General features: G+C 43.9%; 1 protein-coding gene across 10 annotated transcripts in view; it reads left to right on the forward strand.

Annotated features, from left to right (window-relative positions):
* Positions 1-25114, forward strand: part of GRIA3 (glutamate ionotropic receptor AMPA type subunit 3) — a 146320-nt gene that overhangs the window by 113268 nt on the left and 7938 nt on the right. For 6 of the 10 annotated variants that reach the window (XR_015806779.1, XR_015806780.1, XM_014886397.2 and 3 more), the window contains one exon: positions 11312-11559. Coding sequence is in view for 7 of the 10 variants with exons in the window: in XM_014886397.2 (XP_014741883.1) it covers positions 11312-11559 (248 nt within the window). In the remaining 3 variants the exon portion in view is untranslated. Of the gene's footprint in view, positions 1-11311; positions 11560-12117; positions 12233-25114 lie in introns of all 10 variants that reach the window. The other 4 variants (XR_001403837.2, XM_014886405.2, XM_088173242.1 and 1 more) reach the window with 1 other exon arrangement.

Consider the following 25114-nt stretch of genomic DNA (forward strand, 5'->3'; position numbering starts at 1 on the left):
CCCAGCCATGGGGGTTAAGCTGGATACACCATTGCTGCTCTCACAGTGCCATCACTGCTCTCACAGTGCCAACACTGCTCTCACAATTCCAGCCAGAGCTGGTATGTTGTTACAGTTTCACAGCAGACACTATTTACACTCCTCAGTTGGTGATTCTCTGCATAAGGGTGTTTGTCCTCCCAGTATATCTAAGATTCAGAAGAACCTTCCTGTATTCTCATGGTTGTTGCTTGTTTCTGCTCAGAAACATCTTACATTTTGCACTAATTAGCTTATAAAGGCATTTAAATGGCAATCAATAGATTACATCAATTCCCTTTTAGCTTTCAAAGGGCACTCATCCATATTGAAAAGGAAAAGAAAGAACCTCTCCTGTGATATTTATTAACACATAGATTAAGGTCTCCAAAATTCTTCTTTCTCTTTCTTGAAGGTTGGTGAAGGCCTGTATAAGAAAGAAGTTTCAAATCCCTAAGCTACTTTTAAGGGCATATCTGGTAGAATTAACATTTTATAATACATTCAATTAAAGTATCAGCATATCTGAACAACTTATCAAATCAATATAATACCATTTAATCCAAATTCAGCACTGAGCCTAAGTATAATACTACACTCTAATACATTTCACCTCCAATATGCATATATTCAAAAGGCATGACCTTTACAACCAATTAGTGATTCTTGTCTGAACTTGGCTATATTTGAACTTCAGCAGAAGCAGAACATATTTGTAGACATTTAGAAATATAAATTGCCTTTGAATTTATGGTGATTTCTTTTAATTGATAGGAGATATCTCTGTTAAGAGGGTTCTGCAAAACAGCTTGCCAAGTGTATGTTTGATCATTGACAAACACAGCTGACCTGCTAGTACACTTCACTGAGAACTTGTGTAGTTAATCATTGTTAACTAAATTCAGGAGAAAATAAGATCTCAAATTAATGTTATTTTATTGTAGAAATTTTTCTTTGTATATTTCTCAGCACAAGTTTAAGGATGACCCCATCCAAATAACTCAGCTACTGAATGGCTCTCCCATGCCTCAGGTGGAATGACTTGCTGCCTTGAAGTCAGTTCCTGATTTTTCCTCCTGGAAATGCAATTAATTGCCAGATCTGTTAGGAATTTCAGTAGAAAGGCCGAAGATCCTTTGGGCATGATGGTTGTCCCAGCTCTTACAGTTGGTTCATCAGTTTCCTCGAAAAGTGATTCTTTGCAAACCGGGTTCACATGTGAGTCCTTTCTGAACTTTGTCTATACATAAATTATACATAAACCTACCATTTTTAAGACACAGGAAGTCATGCTAAGGATGGCCACTTAAGATGTTCCCCATTTTAGTCTCTTCTTGGTTTCATCAAATCAGAATAGTTCATCAGGGACAGATAGAAAAGCACGAGATGGTGGCAAGAGGCTTTGCATTTCTGGTTGCCCATACTGAGGAGAGGTGCTTTGACATGCAGACAGCTATCAGAAAAAGTGTAAGTGGGAACAGGACTGTTGAGATATCTCTTGAAAAGAAATTTAAGTACAAAGTTGTTTAGCTGGTAAAAAACTAAAGACAACATAGAAAACAATTAGTTTGAAAGCAAAGAAAAAAACACCAGGCAGATTAGCACCAAAACAGAAAATGAACATTTATCTGAAAGAACAATGGAAGAACAAATGAACTTCAAATTCTATTGAAATTAAAAGAAAACATTCCTTTAACCCATCAAAAGGATTTTGAAATACACTCAGCTAAAAGCACATGGGGTAACTCAGACCTCCCCTCCTGTTTGGTAGAGCCTTGTGTTGGGCTTTGTGAGGAGGGGCTATGGTGGCACCAGTGGGCTCGAAAGAGCCAAGTGCCATTTGCCCCCTCCAGCTGGCAGCATGCAGGGAGGATTCTCCATTCAGATGTCTCTGATTGTGGCAGACGAGGCCAATGCCAGTCAGGCAGCCAAGGAGGAGCACAGCTCCATCCCAGAGCCTCAGGAGAGAGTGAGGAATTATGACTGTAATGTGTTCAGAAGCACCAGTATGTTACACCCTGTTATAAGTTAAAGAGCTCATTGCTTTCCTCTGTTGATAAGGTTGTGTGAAGACGCGAGGGAAATAAATTCCATGAGCAAGCAGTTTAGGTAAGGAAAAGCCTTGGGTTATCCACCCATAGCTGCCATGCGACTTTTATGCATTCTGTGCAATCAAACTATATTGAGATAATCATTAGAGGCTATTAAAAACACCATTGTGAACTCTGTCACACAGCACTAAGGGTTTCATCTGTAGTTAAACTCTTTGATTTTTAATTTCAAAATTTATTTTGCTAGTGAAGATGAAGGACTTGTTTCTAGCACAGCATTCATACAAATGCTTTGGTTTTGCCTTAGGATAAAACTATGATTAGCAGTTTGGAGCTTTCTGTGTTCTTGACATCAAGCAAAACAACACAGTCATCATAACAAATTCCTGACAAAAATATTGAAGTGTGATTGTATTTATGGGCTTTAAAGAATAGAACATCACAGAACAGTGGTGGCTTCAAAGATGAGTTTACTGATCTGAGATACGAAATGTGGCAGTGGTTAATCACAAAAAGTACTGTAGTTTAACTATTTTTCAACACAGAAGGTGTGAAAATTTTATTCACCCATATATTTTTTCTCTCTTCCCCTGGTTGATAGAGGTGGGAGCATGTGCAAATATTAAAAGGTAAATGTATGCGTGCAGAGAGATCAGAGCCTCTCCACTGCATGGATGATAGATGGTCTGCTTGTGGGGTTCGTTTAATCTCTTGAACCTCCTTTCTGCCACATGGCCAACAGGCAGTTTTAAAGGCAACAGGAAATCAAATGTGACATAATTGCAAAAGAAATGGTTTTCCATGAAGTGATTTAATGTCTTTAGGCCTATAGATTGGAGAGGAAAATGTATCCTTACAGGAACTCAAATTAACAGCTCATCCATCATCCACTCTTTGGAAAGGAAGCATTTGAATGGTGCTGGGCTTAAGGTGGCTGAACCATTTTACTAATTTCAGCAGGCAAGCCAGGAGTTAGCAAAGCTTTCAGTTAACACTTAGTAACAAATATTTGAATAAGTCTCTCCATTGTCTTCAATAACAGATGGCATTTATCCATCAGCTCTAGTGTTTGTGGTTTAGGCTTTCCAGCTTACCACCCAGCAGTCACCCTCTGTAAGAGCAGGGATGTGGGTTCTGAGGGCCAGGTAGCGAGAGGGGCTGCAGCCCATGGGAAGGTGGGCACAGAGGGGCTGCAGCCCATGGGAAGGTGGGCACAGAGGGGCTGCAGCCCATGGGAAGGTGGGCACAGAGGGGCTGCAGCCCATGGGAAGGTGGGCACACAGGGGCTGCAGTCCATGTGAAGGTGGGCACAGAGGGGCTGCAGCCCATGGGAAGGTGGGCACAGAGGGGCTGCAGTCCATGGGAAGGTGGGCACAGAGGGGCTGCAGTCCATGGGAAGCCAGGCACAGCAGCTCGCAGTGGGTTAACGCCATGTCTGTAGCACAGAGGCGAAGCAGAGAGTGCCTGGGGGGAAAATCACTTGCTGTTTGAATGCTCTACTTTTTGGAGAGCATCTCTATAATAATGATAATGACATTGCTCAAGACAGCGAGGACCCTGGTTTTTCAAGTCTCTACTACTTTATGTAATTCTGCTGTGCCATATTAGTACATGCTTATTAGAGATTCATTTAAAATACATGGGTGCTGATAAATGACTCACAGCACTGCTACTGTTGCTTTTGCATAACTAGAAAATACATGAAGATTTAGAAACTCTAATGATGTGAATATGAAGCATCCCTTCTTTGCAGTCCACTGGGATTTCTCCATCATTGCCTGTATATTGGCCTTTTCTGTCTGGAGCTGAAAACTCATTAGACCTGACAGTGTTCAGATCATGTGCTGGAAATGCTGTTCTCTGTTAATTTATTACGGGCCAAATCCAGAGCAGGGCTGGTTGTGCTGCTCAGTTGCCCAGACAAGACAACTCTGCTGAATATGTCACTGCTGGAAAGATGCCCCTTAGCCTGAAGGCTGACGTAAGCCTCCCTCTGGCCAGCTCAAATGTGTGCTGCTCCTGCTCCCCAGGCAGACAGACAGACAGACAGACAGGCTTACCCAGCACAACTGTCCAGCACAGCACAGCTGGCATGTGCCACCCAGCCCTTGTCACCCTCCAGCACTGCTTCCTTGGGACAAGCGCTGCCCGAGCGCTGGCTCTGTCCCTGAGTCACAGAGAATTTACAAAGGCAGCTTGTCGCTGGTAAAGACTTTCATTTTAATTTCCCAATCAGCATTGCAACAAGGAGGAATGGATGGCAGCAGTAAAGTGAGGAGATGAGTATAGTCTGAAGTTCGGTGTTGTGCCAGGAAAGGACATCTTAAAATCTTGATTTACATTCTGCTTCTCAGACTGTTACTGACATGTCAGCAACGTCTGGTTGCAGCTGGAGTGACTCTGCTTGTCTGTTTGTATGAGCAGAGCTCACTGCAGAAAAGGTGCCTGTTAAAGCAGCTACAGCACATCACCTGCCTGCTGCCAAAGGTCACACTTTGAAAAGGACCATGATAAGCAAAGGAGAAAGTCTCAAAACACAACTCCTAAAACACTGTATTATTTCTGTAAGACTCTTTTGTAATCAGGCCACTCTGTATGTCAGATTTGGAAGAACTAACGATGCTGAAGCCTGGAGAGGTTTCATTAGGCTGATTCCCCAGCTGTTTGGGTGGGTAGCACTGCTGTGGACTGCCCTTCCCCACCATCACCACCTCCATCAGCCCCCTGCTGGACTCCCCATCTCTCAGCCCCATGCAGGGGCATCTTAACATAGAGGATTCCAGAGAAAAACAGCAGCCCAGGAGTTTGCAGGCCTGATCCTGCTGATTTCTGGGCTTCGTTTGCTCCAACTGGGAAAGAAAAATGCCATTTCTAAAGCCTAAGTTACCATTTGAGCAAGAAAACAACATGACAGTGTCTCCTATCACATGCTTGGCTGCAAAACATTATTGGTCACCAGGTCACCCTTTCTTTTACATGTGTGCATACACTCTCAAAGATTTGTGTGATCCTACAAACATACAGACTAGTTTACATGTGCGTGCTTGAACCTCGCTTTTCTGTGGGAACCCACAAATTCATAAACTGTGGGTAGAGATTGGCAGACTCGGGGTTTGGCCTTGCTAGAAGAAAAATGCCCTGACCTACTTTCTTCTGCCGAGAATGTAATAAAAGCAAGAGGTTCATGTAATGATGGGATTGATTTTTCTGTCCATATAGGTAAGTGAATTGCTGGCATCACAAGTTATCTGTGGCTAAAAGCTGTGACATTGATCTATTAGACTCTGCCCTATGACCTTCAGTAAATGACATCTCTGCTTTCATGTCCTCACTGGGGAAAGGGGACTAATGGTGCCCTCTGGCCTTCATGAGACCTATTTTTACCTCCTCGGTAAAGAGCTTGGAAATCTCAGGCAGAGGGACCTTACTAATAATATTTATCCTGTTCTTATGTAGCATCATCATTAGGCTGGGCCTCCATGTGCTCCAGGGCTGAGGGCTCCCACCAGTGTCCCTCACTCCCCTGCGGAGGCAGCTGTGCAAGGGATGACTCAACATCAGGCTTGGGGGGAGTGGAAAGGCATCAAATCAAAGCCATATCCAAGCAGCAAACACAGTGGTGCCGCTCCATCACCATTTGCCATATTAGAAGTTCAATCAAGCAGCTGCCTAAACCCAGTGGATAACAGTGGGGCCCAAGCCAGGTGGCAGCAGTGGTACCAAGGCAGTGTCTTGGCAGTTTTTTCATTCCTGTTTAGTAGCTTGCTTTTAAATAGTTCATAGGCTCCTGGACTCATTAGCTGCTGCAGAAGAGCAAATTGCACATGTGGAGGAAAAGCTATGAGTGATGATAATGAAGCTGCAGTTCACACTTAACTGCCCAAGTTCGTTCCAGTGAGATGTGCATCTATACAAAGTGAGGTGTGCATCTGTATAAAGGCAGCATGTATTACCAAATTAAATACCTGCACTGATTTTAGTATGGACCTTTGTGTTTTGCATCAGCAACATCTGTCTGACTTAAGGGCTGTAAATCTCCCTTGTTAAGGAGCTATAATGTAGTCATAGGGCCCATGCAGCAGAGGAGAATAGTAAGTCTGCTGCTTTAGAACTTTTATTGATATCTCTGCCTACCTTTATATATGTGCTGCAGCCAGGGAGGTCCACATGCTTTTTTATTTTGCTACACTTTGTTTATCACTCTTAGTTTTGAAGGCAGAGGTAAAAAAACTAACATCAGTATAATCTAATTTTTTTTAAAGTATAAAGCAGAGAATATATAACTGGATTTTAAAACTAAAATTTATTTGGGTAAATTTGGCTCATGACTGGATGACCAACAAGTTATAGGAGAACAATTTGAGCTTGACTGTTGGGAAATCACTTTCTGGTGCCTGTCACAAGAAATTAAGGACCATTTTAGTAATTTTCAATGAAATATCCCAACAGGGTGCACAAGGACACATTTTGAAGAAGACCTTCAGGTTGTGGAGGAGGTGGTAGGGAGAGTTAAATGTTCTAAAATAGGTAAAGGATATCCCTATAACATACTTCAACTACAAAGGAGAAATGTTGTTTCTTTTAAACACAACAGCTTCACCCCTACGCAGTAGTGGGGGAGGTGACACAATGTCACTTTTAGCAGAAGTGTGAGACAGATGTCTGCAGAGGGGGAAGGGAATTCAGTCACTGGGAGAAAGTTTCATATTTTAGAGCTAAATTTAACCAGTGCCAGGGAATTGTCCAAGATGTGCTGGGATTTGCTAGGTATCTCTAGGTGATTTGGAATGTGCAAAAGTGAAACCAAGGCACCAGGTCTAACTCATCTGGAGCCACGTGGTTTTTTGGTTGTTGGATGGATTGAAGAAATAGCTGCAACTGAGAGGCAAACTTGCCTCCTTCTCATGCCTGTATCACTCACCCAGCCCTGACTGGCCAACTTCTGGATGCTACCACACTGTCTGATTTTTCATTTCACTGCTGGAGACAATCACACGTCAAAACTAGGAGAATTGAAATGGAAGACAGTGTTAAAATTGTGGACTGAGGAACTGGCATCTTCTTTTCAAATGAATGCATTAGTAGCCAGAAGCAGCGTGTATTTAGGTGCCGATTAGTAACGGGCCAAGTGAAGTGAGTCCTTCTGCTAACACAGAATGGAGCTGCCTGCACCCTTGGCTGTGGTGTTTGTGGCTCATACTTCTGCATAAACATATCCCAATAAAGAAAAAAAAAGCCAGCATTATTGACAAAGCAAAGGCCAGTTCTATTTATATCTACAGTAAGGCTGCAGTAATCAAAAGACGCTTTAATGTGTCTCAGGGCCTAGATGAAACACTGAAAATGTAGCTTTTAAGAAAAAATTATAATAATATCCCCTTGAAACCTTGAGGAAATGCGTGTGGCAGACTTCTGGAGAGCAATATCAAAGAAATAGGAGTTGCAGAGCATAGGGAGTTACTGCAGTTATGGGCTTTGAATTGGCTTAAATCTTTGCTTTTAAGTTGTTCTTTTTTTCCTAAGAATCTCTTTAAAAGTAACACTTTATTGTCAGGGAAAATGTTTTACTGAACTCTAGCAACAGTGCAGATCTGTCAGACCTTGCCTTAATTTGGAGTGTAAATCCTTTGTGATTGCTTCTGCGTCTGGCCCCTGTTATGGGTGTCAGACTCCTAGGAGGGCTGGGAGAGGCACTGTGAATGTCTTCAGAGGGGGGGACAGATGGGTAAGAATGTTCTTTCAACACAGAATTTGGAGTTTTAAAGTTAGGAAAGACATTTTTATGTTCTGAAAATCTTTTAGGGGCTTCTGAGATGGTTGGGTTTTGTTGAGGCAATTGGAAAATTGGAAAAAAAATATTTGCTAGAAATTCCATGTCATTTCATCCCGTTGCATCTTTGAGCAGCTTTAATCAACTGTTTTGTTTCATGGCATTAAGCAGGTTTAAAATATGGCTTCTGAAGTAGAAAATGCCCTCGAGCATTGCTGAGCACTGTGCAGGTGTCACAGCTCGTCTGGTGGCACTGTCCCTTTCCCCAAGAAGCCTCATCATAAGTAATTTCTTTCACCTTATTATGAATTTTATATTTATATAAAATTTATATATATATATTTCTTTATATTATGAACCAAGCAGGACTCAGTGGCCAAAGCCCATCACATTCCTGGTCCTCTCTCTCAGGACCCCTGGGATCCTCAGCCAGTCTGTGCTCCGAAACCAACACAAGCCTGATGCGTTTTAGATTAACCTTTCTGAGTCAACACATGCTTTGTTCATTTCTAGCTTGATTTTTTTATCTATTTCTACTAGATCAGACTGCTATTCTTATTTAGTTAGTTTGATAATAACAAGATATTCTGAAAATCCCACTTGGCAGAAGAAGAGGTGGGCAATGACCATATAGAAATGGGACCTGATTTTTAGCTACATCATCCAGAAGAGTTAAATGAAGGCAGCAGACTATAAAGTTTAGGCTGTTTGTTGAAGTTGAAAAGAGATCAGGTTTTCAGTTGTAGAATCTGGTTTTCTGAAGCAGGAATGATGATATTCACCCTTTGCCCTTGGAGCAGGGAACATGCTTTGTTTGGACCATGTGCAGCCCTGAGCATGCTGTTGGCACTCATCAGATAACCGTGATTATTAACAATTCACAGATGTACTGGCCATTGCTTTCAGGTAGTCAGGCTAAGGCTAGGTGGAAAGAGTATGAAAGAACTTACTACAGACAGGTATTCATGTGTGAGTTAAAAGATTGTAAATAAAAGAAAATCTAGTTTATCTGAGTAATTAAAGGCACACTCTGCAGAGGAAAACAAGCATACATAATGCATGCACAATTTGGAATGTGCACGACTTCAGCTTGCTGAGAAGTATAAAGAGTAAAGATGGTTTTCTACCCTCCTTTTGACCCTTGGGTGCCTATTTGCAAATATAAATGGGCAGATGTGTTTGTATTATTTATGTTAAAAGAAGATGAAGGTTGTAAGGAAGAGAACCTTGAAACTAAGACACACCAGGATTGCCACTGCTCTGCAGTCTCTGTGCTGGCCAGCCGGGCTGTTTTATGTTCCCTTTCTGCCCACGAGAGCTGCGCCAGAGGGGCTGGCAGGCTGGCCACGGGCAGTGCCTGCAACACTGCCTGCACTGCCACCTGCAGTGGAGAGCTGTCACCCTGCTCTTCTGCCCACGGGGCACACGGGTGCTGGCAGCCACTGAGACGTGACAGCCACCACCTCCCAGCACCTCTGGTGTCCCTGGAATCCCCACAGCCCCTCTGGCTGGTTCTTGGGAGTCATGCAGTGCCCTGGGTAGCTCCCAGAAGGGCAGGAGATGAGATGCCCGCATACATTAGGTTGGTTGTTGGAAAAGCAGGAGTGCCAAGCCAGTGTGCTCAGAGAGGGCACCTCGAGCAGGCAGTGACAAAGTGGCTGTCAGGTGTTGTGGCTGCCAGCCCATGGGTGCTTGGCACTGAGCCCCAGTGAGATTCCCTCCTTAGGCAGGATTCATGGTCCTACAGTCAGCTGAGGCTCAGCACTCCCTGCCAGGAGCTGAGCTGCTACACTCCCCACTCAGCTTCAGAGCCACCACCATCATCATCTCAGGCTATCCAGTGTTTGCTGTTGTAGGGGAAGGTCAGGAAAATCCAAATTCCTTCTTTCAACTGCATAGGGACCATTCCAGACGCCAGTTACATCCCTCTTTATCCTGATGCTGGGCAAACAAAGCTGTACAGCCCCTCTTTAGCCAAGAGATGCTCTCTCTGACTTGTTTTTCACACCCACCACCCAGCCAGCCCCCTCTCATAACTGGGCTATATTGTTGTCTCTCTGATTTCCTGTTGTCAGATGGGCTGATTTTAATTGGTTTGCATTTTCAGTTGTTTTTCAGTTCATCAGGAAGGATAAAATAAAATAAAATCCTGCCCTCCATGCTCCTCTCTATCCACCAGAGCAACACCTGCTGAGCATAATCTGAGGAGCAGTGTGTAGGCAGAGCTTAACCCCTGTGAAATGTTTGGAGGCTGGTTGTTAAGCATTACATTATTTAAAATGCATTAAATTGTCCTGAATGAGGAGGAAACATGTCTCAATCATCAAGCTGATGGACATTAGCAATCTTTCACCACAAGTTTGCTAAATTTGAACTAGATTTAGCTACTGCCTGCTTCATTCCTATTCTGCAAGGAAGGTTGTGGAACTGGCAAGGAATAGGAGGCATAAATTCGAGGTACCCACAGATTGGACTGAAAGCCTTATATAAATCCTAGGATTTCTAGACTTTGGAGAAATGCAGTTGGTATTACTGCCTTCTGTTGACCAAGCAGGAAAGTTTAACCGGTAGTCCAGGATACAAATTCTTGACAGTCTGGAGGTGGCTTTAAGATCTGAGGGTGGCTTAAATGCTACTGTTGGAGAAGAGTGAGAAGGGGAAGTAACACATTTCTCAACATTTCCAGGTTTACAAAGCTTGTATGCCGAGCTAGAAGCTGTTAGGGTTTGCTCAGTCTGAAAACAGGGAAATCGGAAAAAAAATATAGATGGTGACAGGCAGTTAACCAGCAATTTTTTCAGTTTGTTGCTAATATTTGTATTTGCTGGTTTTTAGGAAAATAGGAAACCAAATTTTGAATATTTGACTACTGATTCATAAAAGATTTTGTAATTACTATTTATATCCCTTGTTTGAACATCTCTGTTGGCAGCCACTAGAATGGCATGGTCTCCTGTATCATAGACCTGCCATCACCACTAGGAAAATCACATTCCTGCCTTGCTGAAAACTTGTAATAAGCAAATGCCCGCCCTTCGTAGCTGCAGTTACTGTGAAAAAAAACAATGCTGAGGATTTGTATGAAGAAGAGAGGCTCCTTTTGCATCTGTTGGCCATGATGGATGAGCTGGGATTTCCCATCCTCCCTCTGGCAGAGCAGCACACAGGGTGGATAAACCCAGCACAGAACAGGAGCCAAGGCGGGGTCGGGCACACACTTGCTCATTCCAAGGCTGCCAGTAACTCGGCGATCAGTAGAATAAATGTCTGAGGTATGCTCCTCCCTCCCCAAACATTTTGTCATTTGGTCTTTGTTCAGGGGGCAATATATCTCTCTCCGAGCTGCCTTGGCTTTTTTTGCCTGTTAACCTTAATCAGTTACAGGGTGTCATTATACCTCTAAGCCAGCTAACCCCAAGAAGCTCAGTCCTGCCAACACGAGTCTTCATTTCTCTCCTTTCATCTCTCCCAGAGATCAAAAATAGCAGTCTATGAGAAAATGTGGTCCTACATGAAGTCGGCCGAGCCCTCGGTGTTCACCAAGACGACAGCGGACGGGGTGGCGAGGGTGCGGAAGTCCAAGGGCAAGTTTGCCTTCCTGCTGGAGTCCACCATGAACGAGTACATCGAGCAGCGCAAGCCCTGTGACACCATGAAAGTTGGAGGCAACCTGGATTCCAAGGGCTATGGTGTAGCAACCCCCAAAGGCTCAGCATTAAGGTGGGTGGAATAATATAACAATATCCATGTTGTTATAGTATTCCACCTACCCTGATGTATTGTGTTGTCATTTTCTTTCTTGTGGATTTTGAGGTAACTTAAAAGTTTAAAATCTTCAATATTCCATGGAGTTAAATAAGACGGTAAATTATGGTTTCATTTATTTAATGCATCCACTTTTTTGTGTTCTCTTCGTGTTGTCCTCTCTGATTGTTTGTTGCTGTTTTAATTTTACAGTTCAATGGCTTTTTCAATTTAAATGGTAAAAGCCAAGTTAACCTGCCATATGTGACGAATGTTAACTGCATGATGTGGTGTTCTTGTTACTTTTTTTCTCAAAGACAATTTCCCCATCCCGCACACTTCAGTTTTGAGCAAATGTTATCTTCCATGCCACCTTCCAATATTTAACCCTGTATTTGCTGTACAGACATTTTGATAGCTCCACGTTCTGTGAAATTTTAGCCAATTTGTCCTCTTGTGCTCCTTTTTTTATACGTTACGATTTCCTAAGCATTTGTGCATTTTTTCTTACAAGTTATGTTTTATCGTTTCAAGAAATGCTGTTAACCTGGCAGTATTAAAACTGAATGAGCAAGGCCTCTTGGACAAATTGAAAAACAAATGGTGGTACGACAAAGGAGAGTGCGGCAGCGGGGGAGGTGACTCCAAGGTCAGCCTCAATGTCACCACAATCGGGTACCTTAGCAAAGAGTAATCGGCAAGGCTGTTATTTTGCTTCTCAAGGAAAAAAACTCAAAAAGAAAGCAGATGAAAACTATTTCACTAATTGTGGTGGGGACAAAAAAGCTATTTTCTTGTTCAGTAGCTCTTTCAAAGAAACTGTCTTATTTAATATCATCAGCGGGTTTGTTCAAGCTTGGGAACCTTATTTAACTAACAGATAGAAAGTCTAGTGTTGGTGGGACCTACGCAGAGTAAATCAGAGAGGTAATTGTACAAGAAACCAACGGTCACTTCTTGTCGCTGTCCCAGCTGCTGAGGGCAAGGGTTTATGAGGCTTATTTTTTGCCAGGACTAGCTGTGCCAGCACAGACCTGGAGGTGAAGGAGCTCCTGTTTCCTTTCCCTTTTGGGGAGGTTTTGGAAATTTTGCCTGGAGTATTCAGGTTTCACCTTTTGTACAGCACTGACCAGTATTCTACACACTCCTGTGCAAGAACCCTGTATCTGTGTTTGACATGCCTTTGATACAGTTGTGGACTCTAATCTGGCTCCAGTGGCAGCAGTGGCAACCTTATCACTGCCTTCTCCTGAGCTGAGGCTTCCCCCAGCCTTCCAGGCAGCCGGTACTGTATCTTCACAAAGTTACTTCAGTGAGCTTATATATTGCAAATGTTAACTAGTGTGCTTTTCTCTTGCCGACTTTGCCCTGTAGGACTAGCAGTTTCTGCAGTCTTTAACCCAGCAAGGATAAGCTATAGCTAGAGTTGGCTGGGTGCTGTTGGTCACTTTGAGTGCAGGAATTACCAAGAAAATTAATTTAAATGACATTGTTATACTGAAAATACTGAAATTCATTTTTATAGTGACACTCTCCTACATCTCGTAAAACCAGATCTTTAGGGAATGATAACTCCTAATCTTGCCAATAAAAATGTTCAGATTTGGTCCAAAATCAATAATAATAGTAAACTACAGTTTCAGACAATTACTGCAAATTACTGCTGCAATCTATTAATAAGAGTTGCGTACAGTTGGCTACAAAGGAAATTGCTCAGCTCGTCATGCCTGCTGCTAGCAAAAGCCACTGTGTAATACTAAAGGAAGGAAAAGCTCTTGAATTTGGATTGGTTCAGTAGCTGGAGGTCTGCAGTGCTCAGCAGCAGCCTGGAGATGAGCACAAGCTTTTTTATGCTTTTTAGCTGTGCTGCTCATCCTTCACAGAAGATTTCTATATGTCATATTTGCCAGTATATTAAACGTTTAATATCCTCCTGGGATCCAGCACGTCATTGTCTAATGCTGCTCTCTGAAGAGAAAAAACTCTTCATGCAAACCAGCTTCAATGAACTTCTTTGCTTCAAGTTCATTGAATTAAACCCAGCCAATAACACTTTCAGCCCTAAGGAAACTAAAGAGGGCTTTTTAAATGGTCATAATTAGGGCAGGACCATCCTTCTATTTTTGCTTGTGCTGGAAGATACTTTACAAAGAACAATGCTGTCTATTTGGCAGGCCCTTGGCCTGGTCAGGCAGTGTTGAGGGAGTGGAGTCTGGCGTGCTGTGGTAACATGAGTTGGTACCCAGAGAAAAGAGAAGGGGAACAAACACAATAATGATTTTCTGGTTTAGTCCCGAGTGATTTCTGTCTGCAGTTTGTTGTAATATGCTGTGGTGAAGGACTTGTTTGGGCTATAGTCATCAGCTCTTGGGGTACAGCTCAGCTGGCAGAAGTGCCCAGAGAGGAGAGCATGGGATGTAGAAGACCTCTCACAGAAGATTAAGCTAAGGGAGGCAGGGAGGGGGTTAGTGATGTTTCTAGAGGTGTGGTAAATCAAAGGGCTTTTTTGTTTAGAAGTGTCTCTTTCTTTGAGGTAGTTCTGTAGGCCCTGAGTCCTGCAGACTGCAATGCAGCAGTTGTTGCAGCAGACAGGCAGTGCCCTCTAGCACACCCCATCACCGGCCAGGCCCTGCCCCAGCCCAGCAGGAGCCCGCTGCCCTCTGGGGAAAGATGAGCTCTGGTGCTGCCCCTGTGCACTACAGCTCCAGGAATCTCGCTGGCCTCTCTCTCCTCACTGTCCTCCCACCAGAAGCTGCCCTCCTCATCATCTCATCCCGTCTCTCCAGTTAATTGTTTATATCAGCATGGCTTCATTTGTAGAGCATTCAGAGGAGTCCCTTCAAAAGTGTTGGTTTTTTTGGATAGGGTGGTGAAGGCGCCTGAGGTGGAGATACAGACCTTGCCCTCCATCTCACAGCAGCCATTGCACACTCGGGGCAGCTCTCTCTACCGGCTGAGCTGACAGACTCCTCTCTCAGCTTCCCCCGTAGAGACCCGGACTTGGGAAATCGCCGCCCCCGAGTCCGCAATCAGCCGCCTCCTACCTCCTGACAATGGGCTGTGTGTGAGCCTTGTCAGACTGGTGGTGCCAGTTTCTTAAGCTGAATTCCTCTGTGACTGATACTTTAGCTCACGCTGAAAGGCAGAGGTAAGTATGAGCCTGTTTGCTTATGCCAGTGCCCTTGGCTGTACTGCAAAGGACCCGCTCACCTCTCCCATGCTCGTCCTCCCTGCAGTCCCACATGTGGTGTGCGTGTGCTTGGAGAGGAATGACGCTGAGTTGTGAGTTTGTCTCTTGTATCTTCATCGCCTCTGGAAAACAGTGACTTCCATTTTCACAAGGATTTTGAGTCTTGCAGCAGGAAGAAGTAAAGGTATAAATTGGCTTTTTGCAGGTTTTGAATCTGTTGGCTTCCAGAGTGTAAGGTTAGACCTGTGGGCATTCCATGCTCCTGGGGTTCACTTGTAATTGAAGACTAAAGAGATTGTGCCATTTTAATGAGTTTGTTTTAAAGGCTTCAGCTGACAAGTGTCTTGTTTTCAGTGCTACCAATCTGTGTCAGTGCTGGTGTGGAGCAGAGGGTGCTGGTGTGCTCTGCAGTGCCTTAGCTGTTGGTACTGCCCTGGCAAAGGGAATTACTCAATTTTGGTAGTGGTCCTTATTTAACAAGTCTGAAGGGGAATATGCTCTACCCATACATAATTTTTCTGGGATGCACGTCAATACATGTGGTTTGACTTGGCTGATGCAGACGTTCTGGTACATGCATCAAAACTTGTTCACTTAGCCCTCCTAAGTGAGTGTGAATTTAGTTTCATGGCAAAATTATCCTCTCTTCAAATGCTCTTCTACATGCAAGCTGAATTCTCAAACATGAGAGAATACAAAACAGCACTGTAAATAAAACATATTCCAGGAAATATGTTTCAGTGTATTACAAGTTTGGAAACTAATTATTTTGTTTATTATACAATCCTATAATCTTGGAGCTGAGTGATGGCTGAATAGGGATTTAACAGGAATTAGACAAAAGGGAACACAGACAGTGGTCACAGGCTGAGTGACTTAAGTGAAACTAATTATTCAGTTGCATAGGAATAATTTTCTGCTAAGATAAATTTCTATGGTTCTGCTGTTGATAAATTTCTTGAATTCTTATACCTTCATGGTAACATTTAATAACAACCAACATGGAAGGAGAATGTTTGAATGAAGCTTCTCACCGACTTCACTGCCAAGATTCCTTTCTAATTATTTGACTTAATTTATTTAATATATTATTTTTTAGGCTGATACCTCTTTTGGAGTACATCAGAGGAATGACATGCAATGTAATATTATTTCCTTTTCCAATTGTTTCTTTTTAATCATAGAATTACTTTTCCAGTGTGCTAGTTGAGGTCTGCCCTCAGAACTGTGCTCCATACAATATCCCATTCCCAAGACCTCTGGAGCTGTGAGTGTGGCCATTAGCAGATAGGATCTGTTCCTCTGTGTCTGTGTGCTGTTTTGCTTTGATACATTTTCAGCATAGCCGTTAACACTTGCAGCATAATTTTTTTAAGTGGCATATTTTTGGAAAAAATCTGTTATACGTTATTTTAGATGATACCTGATGCCTAAAGAGCACCATTGCCAAACACGTTGTGCATAAAAGAGAACATTTGGGGAAATGGCTATCTTAAAAAGATGCAGCATGATTTATCTGAGCAATTTGTTTGAAATTATGTTCATCAGCATGAATTTCCTTGTCATCCATTCTATAGGCCTGCGTTATGAGCTGGAAAAAGATAAAATGGCTGATCTGAGCCAGTGACAGTAACACAGAGCTAATTCATGCTCAGAGCTGGGAAAGCAATATGAAATTACTGTATTGTGCAAATTAGTGACAAAGCAAAATAACGCTTTAAAAGGAAGACACCAGAATATTGGTTTAATTGACAGCTATTACTTTATAGCATATTAGGAAATAATACTGTGGATGTTTTGCACCAGTGATGAAGTCTTAATGCTCTAGGAGTTCACTGGAGCATCTCAGAGCACTGCCAAGAAGTACAGAGGGCCTACTCTGGTTTGCAGAAACAATGGTGCTGTTGCACAGACTGTCGAGGGTATTTTCCTGGAAATGGAACTGGGAAAAGAGTAGATTGCCTACACTGGGAAGGAGTCGGTGGAGTCAGAACCAGTGGTGTCCAAGAATTGGGAACTGTTTAGTATTGCCAGCATAGCCTTTAGCACCGTGGAGACTGGCTTTGCTGCCTTGCCAAAGTCAACTCAAGACAGGAGTGTGCAAGGAGACCTGTTTGTGCGGCGTGAATTGTGGCAGACCTGGGGCTTGTGCAGGGACACTATGTCCTGCTTTTATGGCAGCAAGAAATCTTAAAGACTTGTTAATTGTGCACTCCTTTTCATATTATCTGTGGTTAACAGTTAATTTCCAAAGATTGCTTACATGAATAATTTATCCTGCACTGTCAGTATCAGTATGGGAAAAGTCAAGGCAGAAGGCTCTGTGGTACTGGAAAAGGAAAAAAGGACAACCAGCAGCTGGAAGTGGAGCTCCCAGCAGCAGGAGTAGGGCCTTTCCTTTGAACATCTCCCTGGGGGTCTGGGCTTGGTTGTTGCTCTTTAATAGTAACTGCTGTCATTTAACATACAAAGGGAAAGTAAATGCTTTTCTTCTTCTTCAAAGTGACTCTAATGTTTCAGCATTGTGCTCAGTGGACACTGGCACTGGTGCTGCTCTGTGGATTTCTCTGTGTTTGCCGGCACGGTAGCCATGGGCCGAATGCCTCTAGCTTTTGTACACACTACGTAGCTGTTCTTTGAATGTCTTGTGTAGCCTTTGGACTAAGCAGCACCTACCTGCAGCCTGCTGAGGAGCCAAGAGCAGGAGTCACAGAAGAAGCCGTTTCAAGAGGAAAATAAAGATGGGGGGAAAAATGGATGTGCCTAAGACAAGAGAAAGAGAAGGTGAGGGGATAGCTGGCATGCAAGGTAAGTTGAGTCTCTTTCTCGTACCCATTCAGGTTAGAAAGGACTCAAGCAATGGCAAGAAAGGTCCATGCCACTCTCTCAGATGTTGTAGGTTTGAGTGTGATGTTGGGTATCTGCCCTCCTTTGCTCTTCCTTCCACCCTCTCGCCACATCCGTACTTCAAGTGTCAGGCACTGCTGTAAATGAGCTAAAGTGACTTGTTATGGCTTGTATTTCCTAATCCAATCACGTGTATTATTGCATTAGCACTTGGCACTTCTCTTAAATTATGATCCTGTTAGTACAGAGTTCAATTTGTTTGAGCTACATTTGTGAAACATGTAAATATTCTTTCATAGAGACAGCTGCTGCTGCCAAACACAGGCTGCAAGCCCTGCAGAGAGCAGAGGAACTTGCAGCCTCGGTTGGTAACACATCTGGCTCTGTAGAGGTGAGCACACAGTGTCTGTAGATGATGCAATGACATCATGTGCTCATTCAACCACCCGAATTTAAAATGCGTACCTGGTGACCAAAGGAAAAACACTTCAGATTCCACAAAGATAAACTGGATGCTCCAACCTGCAATGGCAGGTTACTCCTGCCTAATTATGGAAACTATAACAAAGTTCTGCTACGGAGCACTATTGCAGCTACTGAGCGCTCAGCAGGAACTAGACCCATCTCCTGGCAGCCAGGGAGCTGCAGCCCCAGGATGCTCCTCACCATCACTCAGATCCCCGGGGCCTTGAGCAAAGGCAACTGCTGCTAGCTCTGCTGTTGAGGAAAAAACAACATCCTCTGCCAGGGGATTTATCACTCTGCCTCCAAGCACTACCCCAGCCATCAACATGCAGCATATTTCTTAGGTGGCTGGGGGATATATAGATCTTGAGGTGCTAAGTTTAAGTTTCTAACTTTGCGAGCTCCTTGTCTTTCCAAACTAGATGGCTTTCACTTTTATCCCTTCCTCTGCCTACCCATAAAGCATTTCAGTCCCTCAAATGTTAAATCTTGGAGATGTGCAACTACTGGTAACACAGGGCAGGGAAGAAGTGGTGTGGATCTGAAATGTTACCTAAAAACAGCCAAGGGCTCATTACTTAAAAAATAAATGCCTGGTACTTTTTGCATTTTTTCATTGAATATTAAATGTTCAGTGTGGAATGCCAACGATCATGTTTTGAGACAGAAAGTAGGAAATAGTGACTGACAAGAAGGAGCAGGGATTGACGATATGGGTTTATGCCTGTATTTTCAGGGCTCTTCACTCTTGCTTGAGGTACCAGGCAACTGTAGTCTTTAAACAAACATAGTGGGTTTGGATAATGAGCCCATTTCCAAACAAAGTCTTCCCTATCCCTCATGTGTGGGTGTGTTGCAAAACGTGAAGTCATGGCACAGAGACATTGCTAATTTGGTAAATTGCAACAGGCAGATGGATGATCTGATCTGAGCAAGAGCAGAGCCCTTGGACAGTGCATTCACCCGCAGGTTTTGTATCTCTTCAGAAGTTATTTCAGTAACAAGATTTAACAAAAAGTCCATTCAATAGTTACAGATCAGGCTGGGATTTATACAGCTTAGAGGAATAAAGTGCCTTATTTGATTTAGATGGGTCTTTAACCTCAAGCGATGCCCTCTAGAGAGTAGTGCTGGATTTGGTATAGCTTCTTAGATTGTTTCTATCTTTATAATTTAACAACACCAAGATAGTTAGTGACATTTTTTATGGTATCCTGTCAAATTAAGCAGAGAGCCTGGGCTTGATTTCTGCCTTTGTCAGTCCCTGCACAGCCATGTGCCTGGGCAGGGGCTCAGGGATCCAGCAGTGGTCACTTGCCTTCTGGCCCGTTCATCTCCAGGCAACAGGACTGCAGGCCCCACTGAGCATCACCTCTCCTCCTCCTGCCAGCAGGGCGGGTAAGGCTGGTGGTGCTGTGTGATGTGTGGCAGTGAGAGATTTCTCCAGTGCACTGCCAGGTAGTGGTGCCATCGTGCAGGATCACACTGGGGGTGGCTCAGTTGGTCAGAGCAGGGTGCTGATAATACCAAGGTTGTGGGTTCAATCCCTGTATGGGCCTTTCATTGAAGAGTTGGACTCAGTGGTTCTTGTGGGTCCCTTCCCACTCAGAATTTTCTGTTCTGTAATCTCTGTGCTCTTCAGGTATTTGCCTCTCGGATCATGGTAAGTGTGACATGTCGCACATGTCTACAGCAAGCTACCCTCTCTGCTTCCCCTGAAGTTGGTGGGGTTTAACCAGTGACACCAGCGGGAACAATTAATTGAGTGTTTCAGTAGTTTTACCCAAGATGATTTTAGGAAGCATTTTGGATTTAGAAAATGCTTGTTTGTTTGCACCTCATTCCACTTTCCTTTCTCTGACACTATGAGGTAGATTTTAGAAATCCAAGTGTTTAACATCTGAATTCTTTGGTGTTATGATGGTTTTGGTTGGGCTGTGCTGGTGTCAGCAATCCCAGGGATGTTCCAGCCAGCAAGGACAGCTCTGGTCATAAGGAACAAAGGAAAGCATTTCTTGCTGTAGAAATGAGGGTGCTCTAAATATGTCAGATTCCTAAATTAAAAGGATTAGGCAAAACCAACAGGGATTATTTAATTATAAAACAAGTTTATTACTATTTAATAATAAACAAGTCAAAGACCACTTTATAATGTACTAACCAAGACCTGGTACCACCATGGACTCTCACCTCCTTTGTATCACTGAGATTTGGACAGGAGGGTAATGAGCCCTCTGCAGAGGCTGAGCCCTTGGTCTGACCATGGGGCTTGGCCAGGGCAGCACTCTGATACAGAGGGAAGATGTCACCTTCCAATAGGAGGGACAGATTTGCCAGAAGCCTTCTGTAGCTTTCTGTTCCTCTGATGCCACAAATCAGCAATAAATCTGGACTAGCCAAATAGTAGACCAGATTTCTAACTGTTCTATGCCATGCAGTGTGACACAGCCAGAGCCCGGGCTTGTCTTTGGCACTGTGATTTTGCCTTCTCCTGTGCACCCAAAGGGCCAGTACCAAGGTACAGGGAATCACGAACAGCTTTGCTGTGAGTGCTGTTTCTCAAGTGATGTGCCTGCATTTCCACACTTCTCCATCCAGAGGAATTTGTTATCTGCTGTTGTACTGCTGGGAAAAATGAACAAGGGCCTGTTGGTGACCACACAGGATTGTGCATTGTGGTAGCAGCAGTGTTAAGTACTCAGGGAGGTCTGTTAGCAAAGGACAGTTCTCCCGGTGACGATATTTGCTGTATGTTTGGAGCCAGCATCCATCTGCTTTTGTGAGAAGGATCCCCACTGCCACTGGCCATAAATTTCTTAGCTTCACCTCTAAATTAACTCATTATTTCTGGGTGAGATGGCCTGTGTCCCTCCTCAGTGCTGCTGGGGACATGGATGTCCTGGCCAAGTAGCCCTGCAGAAGCCTGTGGAGCTCTCCTGTGCAGGGGCCACTCATGAGCAGTGAAGCTGCAGTGGTTGGAATTCTTGCCTGGTGTTTGACATCTCCTCATCTAGCTGGGCATCCCTCCGTGGCTGAAGTGCTGATCATCTCTGCTGCAGCTTGTGCTCTGCTATCCTGAGCCACAGCTCCAGGCACACATGAAGAAATTATGTTTTCAAGACTAGAGAGGAGCACTCAATGCTGAATGTTTTTCTGGTCTTCCTTCAAGGTCATGGGTGATTTCTTTACCCTCTACCCCCAAAAAGGCTACGTTTGGACTCTCAAGATGCTGCAAGCAACATTGTTGCAAAAATGCCGCACTGTACACTGAATACTCTAAAGAAAATCAGGAAGCAGCTGATGGTGGATGAAGGGACTTGCAGCTATAAAACCCAGGTAGTGAGAGGTGCCAGGGCAGCCCATGAGCAGTCCTACGGCCTGGGAGATTCTGTGCAGCCCAGGCACTGCCTTCCTCATCCTGTGCCGCCCTGAGAAAGTCCTTTAATTGGTGCTTTGAAGAGCCTTGCTTGTTACACTTTTACTTTGCAGCTTGCTTTTCTGAAAGATTTCATCTTAAAATTCTAAATGAATTCTGAGCAATGGTTCATCTGATTTCAAAGGAACAGTGTGTTGTCTGCCGAGTTCATTCACTCTCCTTGGCAGTGATTGGGTTTGGGTATAACATTTATATGACATCCATTAGAGCATGGAATGGGAATTATCCAAAGCTGTTCCAATCATCACTTAAATCTTTATAGATTGCAAGTAATAAACATAACTGCAGTGTTGCTGAGACTTCATGCCACTCAAACACCAGTTAGACAGAGCTGAAAAAGTCTGCAGATTATTGTGTGAGATGTTCATGTCCTAAAGTGACTTCTGTTCCCAATTCCTACCTCTAGTGGTCACTGACTCCTTATATTGCCTGTTGTCATTTGTGAGGACCAACCCAAACACTGGCTACAAAGGCACTGGCATTTTTCCTGGAAAATGGCCCTTTCCTGGCAAGATCGCAATGTTCTTTTCATAAATGAACAGTGCTTTTCCAAGAAACTGCTCGGACTCTTCACTGCAGTGCAAGTTCGTTCAGGAGAGGGTCCTGTTCACAGCACTGGCACACAAACACGATGTAACTGGAACCCAACTGCCAAAAGGAGCAGCCTGGCCAGCTCTTGCAGTCATATGTGGGACTGCAGCCTGCTGGGCTTGTGTCTTAAGCTGGTAGAAGTTGGTGATAGCAGTAGGTAGAACATCTGGTTTGGGGTTATCTTCTTTAAATAGGTGCAGGTGAAATCATGACAATTAACCCAAAAGGCCATTAATCACACTACTAAAAACCTGTTATGATTTATAATTTGAGAGGGTCAGTACTTCTACCTTCCCATTTTTAGGATTAATAAAGATCTACCTCTTTGATGATTAATTTACTTGTCTTCTACTTCAAGCTTGTTCTGGCCAGAAAGAATGGAAAGAAATATTATAATACCACAATTTTTCTCAGTGGAGATAAAATTTGCTGCAACTGACCTGAAACTGGGGCTTTGGTAAGAGGAGGCAAGACAAGAAATCCCTCAGACAGGTAAAGCTGTCTCAAAGAGAAGAGGCGAGAGCAGATTTCCATATTATTTGTGCGAATGGAAGATGGGTAATAATGAAATATAAATGCAATAAATGCTCTGCAAAGAGCACATAGCAGCTCCTTCTTCTGAGAAGGAGGCTTCTGGACTTGACCCAGACAGGCTGAAGTGCAGCAGGGAGGAGGCCCCAGGGCCATACAGCAAAAGGAAAAGGAGGTTCCCTTTAGGATGGTGTCATATTAAATCTGGAAAAGCACTGGTACAGCTTGTTTTCTAGCAATAGCTGGTGGCTGAAGAGGAGAAGGTAGTGCTGCAAGCACCTGAACAGAGTCTCCTAACAGGATGGCAGAGAAATTATACAGGTGAAAGACCAATAAAACCCATTTCTGTCAAGGTATAAAACCACGTTCGTGGCAGTCTCTGTAAAGCATATAAAACAGGTGGCCACTGACAGTCATGCCTCTCTTAAAAAAACAACCACAGCAGATGGCTTAATTCCCCTCTAAGGGTTGTACTATCCTATATGAGGCTCCTGGTATCGTTTCTCTAAACTCAAGTCTTCCAGTCATTTGTAGAAGAAAATCTTAGCAGGGTTTGGTAGAGCTGTCCAAGAGAACTAGCCTCACAGATTTAAGCCTGGATGATTCAGATATATTGGATGAAAAGCAAAAGCAAGGAAACAACAAAATCTTTCAGTTATGGGAAGGAAGAAAAACACTGCAAGTTTCTGGACAAGAATACCATCCTGTGGAATCCAAAATGCTGAGATCCTGATCCAAATGGCCTCATCTCAATTTTCTTGGCATACAGAGTGCAGCAAGAGAACACAAGCTCTCAAACCTCTGAACATTTTACTTTTATCAGAGCAACCAAACTAACAGGGAGGGGTCTGGAAGCCACACAGGGGAGATGAAAAAGAATCCCATCATAAATTAAAGCATGGAAGAACAGTGGAAGCCACCTAGGAAAGGGCCGAGGACTTCATAGGATATCCCATACAGCCCAACAACAGGAACATAATTTAAAAACTGGAAAGCACAAAAGCATCCCAAGAAAACTACAAGAAGTGGAAGTCTTTTGAGACAGAGCCCCAGAAAATGAGGAAATGATCCTCTGAGGTGGACAGTGAAGTAAATGGCTGATGACAGCCTTCCCATGGGACCCAGGCAAGTAATTTAGTATCTCCATTCCTCTGCCTCTAAGGCAATTCTAAAAATCCCCCCTCAGTCAAGCAGTGCCAGGGCAAGATATGAACAATCCCCTTCCTAGACCCAGCAGCCATCACTCCTAGAAGAACCCTGCAGTTCCCTCTACAACAGCCAACAGAACACTTTGCATCTTGGTGGCCTTGGACTGGCTGGCACAGGCACAGCGCTGGCACTGCCCAAGGGACACCACTGGGACCGGCTGGGTGTCAGCTGAGGGGTGGCACAGAGGATTTGTGTTCCATGGGCAATGCTGAGCACTCAGTGAAAAATGCCAGGATCCAGACATGGCTCTCTGCACTTCCATCAGGATCTCAGCCAAAGCCATGACTGACTATGAGTGTTAAGTTGAACCAGGCTAGACAGCTACTCAGAGATGAGCAATGGGAAAATATATCAGTAACCAGGCTCACTTTCCAATATATCTACTTATCTTGGGAATTTGGGATTTGAGGAGTCCATCCTGCACCAGCTCATACTGCATTCCTGAAGTCCTGGACCAGGAGTTGCAGAGGCATCACGCCTTCTCCCACTGTAGGGTTTCTCAAGTCCTGCTGCAAAGGAAGCAGCTCATGCATTAGGAGGTTTTGGTATTTATTTCCTGGAATTATTTCCAGTGCCTTACCCAGTGAAGTAGCTGAGCCAGGGGAGGCTGGGAACTTGCTGAGGCAAGTCTTCAGGTCATTTGTGTGCTGGGGATAACAGGACAGGCCAAGGCAGGGAGGGACAGGCACCAGCTCCTCTTTTATGTCTGATTTGTCTCCCCCGATCCATCTGTAAACAGCCTGACCCTCTGGTGCCAGCTACCTGCTCAGCCCCCGTGACAGGCAGGATGGAGACAGCCCCAGCACCAGAGCACCCTGGCATGGGAACAGCTCCACCAGCAAAGCCTGGGTGGGTCTGAAGTGAGGAGTGACTCCTTGGCACCTGTTTGCCCATTCCACTCAGCTCCTCATGCTAGGACACATGGATGAACCAAATCACCTGTCTCCTACTCAGGCTGAGGGACTGTGGTACCTCACCTGGCAAACAGGGCTGGGACGAATGATAATGAAAACCTCAGTTTAGGCAAATTCCCACCTGTTTAGTTAAGATAATTTTAGTTTACTACTTTTTCTTTTTCTTTTTTTTTTTTTTTTTTGGCAGTTGTGCGTGCACAATTAGCTGCAATCTTGGCTTAAAAAAAATAAAGCACCCTAATTAGCATATTAAGCCTCCTCATTTCCCAATACTGTATAATGTTGTGAAAGCTAATCTATAATGTATTGGATGTTATGCAAATTTTCAGTACTCCGTATGGGGTTTAC

The sequence above is a fragment of the Sturnus vulgaris genome, chromosome 14 (assembly GCF_052056855.1).
Source record: "Sturnus vulgaris isolate bStuVul1 chromosome 14, bStuVul1.hap1, whole genome shotgun sequence".
In the NCBI taxonomy this organism is placed as follows: domain Eukaryota; kingdom Metazoa; phylum Chordata; class Aves; order Passeriformes; family Sturnidae; genus Sturnus; species Sturnus vulgaris.